The sequence below is a fragment of the Capricornis sumatraensis genome, chromosome 1 (assembly GCF_032405125.1).
Source record: "Capricornis sumatraensis isolate serow.1 chromosome 1, serow.2, whole genome shotgun sequence".
Classification (NCBI taxonomy): domain Eukaryota; kingdom Metazoa; phylum Chordata; class Mammalia; order Artiodactyla; family Bovidae; genus Capricornis; species Capricornis sumatraensis.
The window spans coordinates 160,488,253-160,496,900 of NC_091069.1; the positions used below are offsets into that span (position 1 = coordinate 160,488,253).

General features: G+C 40.4%; 1 protein-coding gene across 1 annotated transcript in view; it reads right to left on the reverse strand.

Moving 5' to 3' along the window:
* Nucleotides 1-7,977, reverse strand: part of MORC1 (MORC family CW-type zinc finger 1) — a 164,226-nt gene extending 156,249 nt beyond the window's left edge. The window contains exons 1-3 of the mRNA XM_068968384.1: nucleotides 7,814-7,977; nucleotides 7,217-7,251; nucleotides 249-317 (exon numbers count right to left, since the gene is read on the reverse strand). Coding sequence (XP_068824485.1) covers nucleotides 249-317; nucleotides 7,217-7,251; nucleotides 7,814-7,977 — 268 coding nt within the window. The remainder of the gene's footprint in view (nucleotides 1-248; nucleotides 318-7,216; nucleotides 7,252-7,813) is intronic.
* Nucleotides 7,978-8,648: the final 671 nt, after the last annotated feature.

The following is an 8,648-nucleotide window of genomic DNA, read 5'->3' on the forward strand; positions in this document are numbered from 1 at the left end:
ATCTGTCATTTTTCCAGCAACATTGATTTACCTTCACTTTTGGTCTTGCTTCAGATGGTTACAATGAATTTACTCTGTCAGCGGGAACACTTAAGCCTAAAAAGCTCAACAGTAAAGTCTGGGGTTTATTTTCCCTAATAGCTCCATACCAGTTTTTATATAGATAGCTCAATTTTTTCTTATTTATTTTATGGGTTTTCAGACTGTTTGTTCTAACAGGCAGGTAGGAATCTAAATAATTAACTTACCAGGGCTCATACCACATCCATCATCCAGGAAGCACAACATGAATCCACCCTGCAGTTCTTCATTATCCACTGTAAGGGAAAGCAGTTATTACTAATAAATAATGGGCTTAATTTGTTCATCAGAAAGGCATGCTGCTCACATAATTATTTGTCCTCCCCAAATACAGCCACTGAGTGACAGAGTTATGGCACAAGGAAGAAGCTCAGAAAGTCATCTGGGCATAGTTTCATGAGAAGCTGCAGCGGGAAAACAATCATGCAACAGAAAGGCTTTAAACTGACTTAAAACATGTCAATAAAATACATATACAGCATGAGTGCTGCAGCCCATGGGGTCGCAGATAGTTGGATACAACTGTGCGACTGACCTGAACTGACCGCATGACATGCCCTGTTTTGGAATCGGACTGGTCCTTTAAGCTTCAGGTGTTTTCTCCCTGGAGGAGGGAATAATAGGAGCCAGGGATGTGACTCCAGGATCTCTCTATCAAATTGATCAATGCGGATACCCTTCCACCAAAGCACTAATTTTAAAGTCAATCCAGGTCATTCTCATTAAACTCATCAGGCTCTCTTCCCGGTAGCTAATTCCCGTAAGAGCCATTTGTGGCTGCTTCTTACAGGCAGCAAATATTTACCTCTTGAAAATGTAAATATTTTTGAAAATACCTAAGTTATTTGGAATCAATTTTGATGATGAAGAGATATCATTCAATTACATAATGTAATCTCTTATTTAAAAATTGTGAAGGTTTAACTAAAACTAATGGAGACTAATTCCAATGCACAGTTTGTAATCTGGCTCTCAAAGTAATTTCAACATTTGGATATATGAATTCTAGCAAGCCTCTCTTTTTCAGTAACAACTTTATTGAGAAATAGATTACATATTAAAAAAGCTACACATATTTAACACGTACAATCTGACACATTCTGACACAGGTAAATATCTGTGGAACCATCCCATCAAGGCAGTGAACATAAATCCCAGGTGCCTCCTCCTGCCCCCTGAGGTCTCTCCCTTCTGACCCTTCCTTGCTCTGTCATCCCCGCCCGATCTCCAGGCACCCACTGACTTACTGATTCCATCCTAACAGATTCATTTCTAGCACACCAGTTAAGTCAACTCTGTGTTCAACGGTTACCTCTAATCTACATTTTTTAAATGTTCAAGACAATCTATAAATAAGTACCTAAAAACCTTACCTGAGCTTTCTGGGTTCATAATGTTATAGCCATGTGTCCACTTGTAATCCCCTCTCCTCCAGTTCACTTCCTGGTTACACTCCCTTTGGATCTCCCCAATCATCTCATTTCTCCAGCTCTTCTCTCTACCTGATTTCTGGTCTGCTTACCTCAACTTCTGTGGCAGAATATTCCTACCCTCTTTACGAATTTGCTCTGTTCAGCCCTCGCCTGACTAAGGCTGATACTTCTCTATTCAACTCCAGTTGAGTTCTCTGCACAAAGCAGTAGCTCTCAACCTTGGCTGCATATGTGAATCATCGGGAGATAGTTTAACTGGTCTCGGATGGAGTTTAGGAATAGAAGCTCCTCCTGATTACCCTAAGGTTTATCAGAACTCAGAACCACCTGACACAAGTTTCAGGCTATGCAGTTGTGACAACTGATTTTGCAGCTCTTGGTATATAGTTCTCATCTAAGAAAGCAGGGCACTTCTTTGGTGAATGATAGAAAAGACTCAAAATTCCCAAGAGTTACATATGCATGCTCAGTTGCTCAGTGATTTCCGACTCTTTGCAACCCCAGAGGAGCCTGCCACATTTCTCTATCCATGGGATTTCCCAGGCATGAATACTGGAGTGGGTTTCCATTTCCTTCTCCAAGGGATATTCCTGATCCAGGGATCCAACCTGCATCACCTGCCCTGGCAGGTGGCGTCTTTACCACTGAGCCAGCTTGGAAGCCCATACAATGCTTAATTGTTCTATAAATTCCAATGAGGACTTACAGACAATCACCACCTCAAAATGTAATATTCCCTCCCCTAGTACTCATTCTAAGGCTTGGCCTTGTTTACTTCAGTCCCTTAAAACTATGGATCTCAAATTGATTTCTACTATCGGTTAAGAGTGTGTGTGTGCGCGCGTGCGTGCTCTTAGTCATTCAGTCATGTCTGACTCTTTGTGACCCCACGAACTGCAGCCTGCCAGGCTCCTCTGCCCATGGGAGTCCCTAGGCAAGAATTCTGAGTGGGTTGTCATACCCTCCTCCAGGGCATCTTCTTCCTGACCCAGGGATTGAACCTAGGTCTCCTGCATTACAGGCAGATTCTTCACCATCTGAGCCATCGGGTAAGTATGCAAGTCCAAACCAAACCACAGCACTTTCTCCCTTGTCAGATTACCTCCTCCTTCTTGTTCTTCCTGCTCAATAAATGGCATGACTTTGCCATTAGGCTTTGGCTGCCTAAGTCAAAGTCTCAGGATCAAGTTCTCCACTTCCTTACCTGATGTAGAGACATGTCTTCTCAATTCCACCTCCTCATGTTTCTCAGATTTGACCACTTTCTCCATCCCCACAATACTGCCTTGGTTCAGGAAACCACCATCTCTCTTCTGGATTCCAGCAGCAGTCCCTACCCCCTCTACTCCTTGCTCTCTCAAATGAGAGAGTTCAGCCAGTCTGCAGCCAATCATGTGTTTCACTGCTCTCCTGCTTATAAGTCCCTTGGACTGCAAGGAGGTCCAATCAGTCCATCCTAAAGGAGATCAGTCCTGGGTGTTCATTGGTAGGACTGATGTGGAAGCTGAAACTCCAATACTTTGGCCACCTGATGCAAACAACTGACTCATTTGAAAAGACCCTGATGCTGGGAAAGATTGAGGGCATGAGGGGAAGGGGATAACAGAGGATGAGATGGTTGGATGGCATCACTGACTCAATGGACATGAGTCTGGGTGGACTTTGGGAGTTGGTAATGGACTGGGAGGCCTGGCGTGCTGTGGTTCATGGGGTCACAAAGAGTCAGATACGACTGAGCGACTGAACTGAACTGAACTGCTTATAACCCTTGCATGCCTTCCCACTGCCCACAGGATGAAAGCCAAACCAGTTAACAAATTTAGCTGTCTTTCATAAAGTGACCCTCCTACCTCTCTTAATTTTATGTGTCAACCTGGTTAAGCTATGGTGTCAGTTGTTTGGTCAACTAGATGTTGCTATGAAAGTATCTGAATGTAATTGACAGTTATAATCAGCTAACTGTAAGTAAAGCAGGTACCCTCTATAATGTGGGTTGGCCTCATCCAATTGGTTGGTTACAGGTTGTAAAAGCAAAGACTGAGGTTTCCCAAAGAAGCATCGATTTTCTGCTTCAAGACTGTAGCATAGAAACCCTGCTTGAGTGTACAGGCTGCTGGCCTGCCTAAAGATTTATAACTCAAGACTGCAACATCAACTCTCACCTGGATTTCCAACCTGCCAGTTGCCCTGCAGATTTCACACCTGCCAGCTCCCATAATTCAGTCAGTCAACTCCTTAAAATAATGCCCCTCCTCCTCTTCCTTTCTCTCTACTATATGTCTATCAGATAGAATGAGAGAGACTGAGATAGATAGACAGACAGACAGACAGACAGACAGAGAGGTAGGTAGATAGATAGATATAGAGGGCAGAGAGAGAACGGGGTTGGCAGAGATCTCCGTCTACCTACCAATGGTTCTGTTCCTCTGAAGAACCCTAATGCACCCTCCAAGCTCATCTCTTGCCATCCTCTCCCTGCCCATATTGCACTCTTCCACTTCCATACAAATAATCACCTTGGGCTTAATCTCGAACATCTCAAACATTCTGCAACACTATCAGCGTCCTACGTTCTCTCTAGATTCAAGCAACTATATATTTTGCTCCTTCACACTTTCCATGCTTGATTCTCCAGGCTCAGGCCTATTTTCCTTTCAGTCTCTAGTTCATAGACTACTTCTTCTAGGAAGACTTCCTAATCCTTCCACATAATCAGGTGGCCATAATGAATGTTTTCCTTGTAACTTGGGTTTCCTACTTTTCAAAGTATACTCAAACACCTGTTGATGCATCCATTTCTCTTCCAGACGAGTGGTTCTTCTACTTTTTGGAACTCAGATAACTCAGAGATGAAAGCTAAGGGCCTTCTACTCATAAAAGTGAAACTGCATACTGTATTTTCCACAGATCCTTTATTAGGATGGTGATTTCTTAAAAGGAGGCACTGTGTATACTCATCACTTAGCCCAGAGCCTGGCACTTGGTAAGCACTAAAAAATGTATGGAATGCGTATCCATGTTTACTAGAACTAGTACACACAGACAGTTAAAACAGCCATGTCTGAACATATTCAGTTTGGATTTTATAGCCTCTAAAGTTAAAGGAAACTTAAGATTGGAAAGTAACTCACATGCCTCAGTAAATAATTTAAAAACTAGTCCAGTGCTTAATTTTGCACCCCGATATTAATTCTAGCTATTGGTGCATAAGCCTTTGCCCTAGTTTATCGTTTTTCATTTTTTCAAGAAAAATCAATTTGCTAGGTTGATAGCCATATTATGGTTTGCAGCAATAAAAAGTTTTATAACATGAATAGGTAATTTAAAATTATAAAACCACAAGTTCAGTTTTTCACAAAACACATAAAACCTAAATACAGAAAAAAGTACCCCTTTCAATGCAAACTGCAAAGATGCTTGTTTATTTTTTGTAATAATGCCAAGTGCTAGAGAAAGTGGGGTGAAGTGAATACTGACTGCCATGCCCTGCTGGTGTCCTGTACTCCCCGAAAAGAACATACTGTGTGAATTCTGATCACTTGATCACATTTGTTGAACTCTGTGATTCCAGATAATTCTTCTCAACCCTTCAACACTTTATCAATCATATGTGTGCTCTGAATGAAATTCAGCTTGAATGCTTCCTCCCTTCTCCACTGTAAGGACTTCTGCCTTTGTTTGCTTCCTCATGAAATCTTGTGTAGATCATTCCACAGCCCCTCTTGTCTCCTATCCTTTCACACTTCTGCAAACCATCTACAAACCATCCTGTAATCTCTTGCTGGAGTAGCTTTCTTTAAAAAGAAAAGAGCACATTTCTAATTTGTCAAATGACATTGCTCTAGACTACTGAATGGTCCACTGGCTACAGAAAGAAAATAACCTTAGTATGATATCCAAGGTGCTCATCCATTTGGCTCTAAGTCTTAGCTCTAGTCAACCTAGCCCATTGTCTCTTGGATGCTTTTTCTCCAAATATATATATATATATGTCTCACTCCCCCGTTGTCATTCAGGTCTTGGCTAGCTTATTACCTATTTACCTTAACTTTTCCTAATCACCCCATGAAAAACAGTACATCTTTCCCATCACTCTCTGTTCTCTTATCGCCCTGTCTCTTTTCTTTTTGGCACTTACTATGGCCCGGTATATTATTTACTTGTCCACTTCTTTATTGCCTAGCTATCCTCATTAGGACGCATGTTCCATGCATGCACAGGCTTCATCAAACTTGGTGCTCCTTGCTCTGTCCCTAGCACCCAGAAAAACTGCTCGGCTCATTCGCAATAGAGACTCAATTAGTTGTTACTGAATAAATGAAAGAGTCTCCGAACTAGTCTACCTCCCTTCTTTTTCTCACAATTATTCCTCAGACGGGAAAATTCTTCTCTTCCTACACTACCTAACACAAATCATATCCATATTTCAACCCCTGACTCTTTAATAAGAGGCATTCTTTCTCTGTGTTCCTACCATGCTTCGAGTTTCTCCTAGGCAAGAGACACTTTATCCCATTTTCACTTATATAATTAGATATGGCTGGAAGGTCACTTTTTCTCCACTGCTGACATTTCCTCCTATGGGGAATGGAGTTCAATCAGCAGTGGTAAGGGGCCCACCCTTTTCTGTCCCTTGATCACCTTCTCTTGGAGCAATGAGCACATTCATCTGACTAGTAATCTGGGGAAGAATAACCTATGAGAAGGTGCAGCTCAAATCTCTCCTGCTGCCTCTGAGAGCGAGCTGCCTGCAGAGAGCACGGTGCTGCTATAAGGGCGAGTGCCTGACGCTCTCCCACACCGAGCTCCACACTCCACCTAGAATTTATCAGCAATGAAGACCAACGCTCTTATTTTATTTCTCAAACTTCTAAGAACACAAGGAGTAGAAAGGGAAGAAGAGTGGCATTTACTTTGTTTCCTCAAATCTTTCAAGATGTCCATGAACCAGAACCAAAACCTCTTCCTCATGGGCCAGAGGCACCCACCTAGCACAAAATCTTAAACACTTAGAAAAGTGAATTGAACTGAGTCGCTTTTTAACTACTGATAAGGATTTATATCATGAACCACATCCTCTGGCCTGTGATCAACAGCCAATATTTACAGGAGAGCTGATAGGATCTGGATTGGGAATCAGCTTTAACACAACAGCTGTTTCTCCAGGTCGCGTTAACTACAGCACTGGATCACAAGCCTAACTTCCTCAGTGTTCTAATAAAAAAAAAAAAAAAACCCAGTAAGTGAAATAAATATTTGGTGACTGAAAATCAAGTCAGTAAAGAAAACATGCTTGGTTTGAATTTGGGGCCGTCCAACATTCATACTGCACATTCACTTATGCACTTTAAGACTATAAGTTGGAAATGACATATAGTTAATTATGAATACCCATCAAGTTAATATTCATTTTAAAATAAAACAGTTTTTCTGTGGCAGACAAACTGCTCCAAATCCCTCTGCTGCTTTCACAAAACCCTGAAAGATCTAATTTTGTAAATGAGTCCCCTAACAAGTGAACAATTTCACTCAGAGTGTACTGTTCTCAACCTGGCTCCCCACAGGGTCCCTGAATTCATGAAGCTCTTAGATTGCATTAATAATCTATAGAATGTGGTTTGATTTTCATGAAATAAAAGGAAATCAAAATAACTACAGGGCTTTCCATTAGAAGATAAAATAAAAAAAGCAAATGTGCTCACCTGAAAACACATCAAGTCTTGCAGCCCCTGCATCTCTGAAAACAATATAAAAATATTATTGCTTCAGTTTGATATTGTGTTTTTGAAAATTACATTAATCTGAATTGCTCATGTGACAGATGATCTATCGTCAGATAACAAACAATGGAGAAACCCACTTAAATTTCTTTAAAAACAATTACTAAAATATTCTTCCCTGCATTTGTAGACTAAGATTTATGATCACTCATAATTTGAGAATGCTACAAAGCCTAAAACTCAGATATTTAAAAGAGATAGAATTTAGTGGTAGTTACACAAGAAGCTCAAGAAAATGGATATGAACATTAAAAAAGGTGGTTGGGAAATAATCCAGAAGTCATATAAAGATTTTCATATATTTTAGAATTAAAAAAATTGCTTATGTGTACCATATAATCACATTTCAAAAGAACATATATGATATACATGTGTGTATCTATAAGGAAAAAAATCAAATGTTAACAATGGTTTTCTCTAGGTTAGAGGTTGACAATCTATGGTCTATGGGCTAAATCTTGACCATAACTATTTTTTGTGAATAAAGTTAATGGGACACAATCATGACCACTTATTTACATCTTGTCATTTACATATTTGTTTCCATGTTGCCTACAGTCTGCCTTCACACTGTAATGGTACATTTGAATGGCTTCAACAGAGGACATGTGGCCTTCAAAGGTGAAAATACTTAATACCTGGCCTTTCACAGAGAAGTAAGTTGTATACACCCCGCCCCCCATGATGAGGTTACTAGTGCCTTTGTTTTTTTCTTAGTTGTCTACAATTCACAGATACTATTTGTGTATTTTCTTAAATTAATTTTTAAAGTAAAAACTTTAAAAGCCGAGGAAAAAGAGCCAGAAGATCCAGGTTTCCACATGAAAGCTGTGAGAGAAAGGAGGAAGACAATGAGGTCTTAACTGACGAGGAAGTGAGGATGTTGAGGGGGAATCTACAAGGAAGCTCAGAATAGTAACAACCAATGGGACTCAGATGGGGAAACCTGTGTCTCCCAAAATTTCTGTCTCAACCCCAAACTAGCATAGGTCAATCAAGTAGGTACACTGTCCTTGCTATACAAAGCTGGCCCCTTTGCTCCTTTCGCTACCCAACTGCTACTTCTAATGCCTCCTCCACAGAAATTCTGGAGTTACCATGGCCATCATTTCTTAAGCATTTTCTATGTGACAAATTCTGAATGAGGTATTCTTAAACCTTTCCATCTAATCCTTACCACAACACGTGACACACAGGTATCATAATCTCCATTATATAAGCATACATTATACAAGGTACCATGTATACAATAATTGGTCAATAAACACCACTATACTAAAATTTTTTTTCATAGAAACAGTTTCTTCATAGAGAAATTCCATGGGGTAAGACAAAGAAAAGTGATTCACCTTTA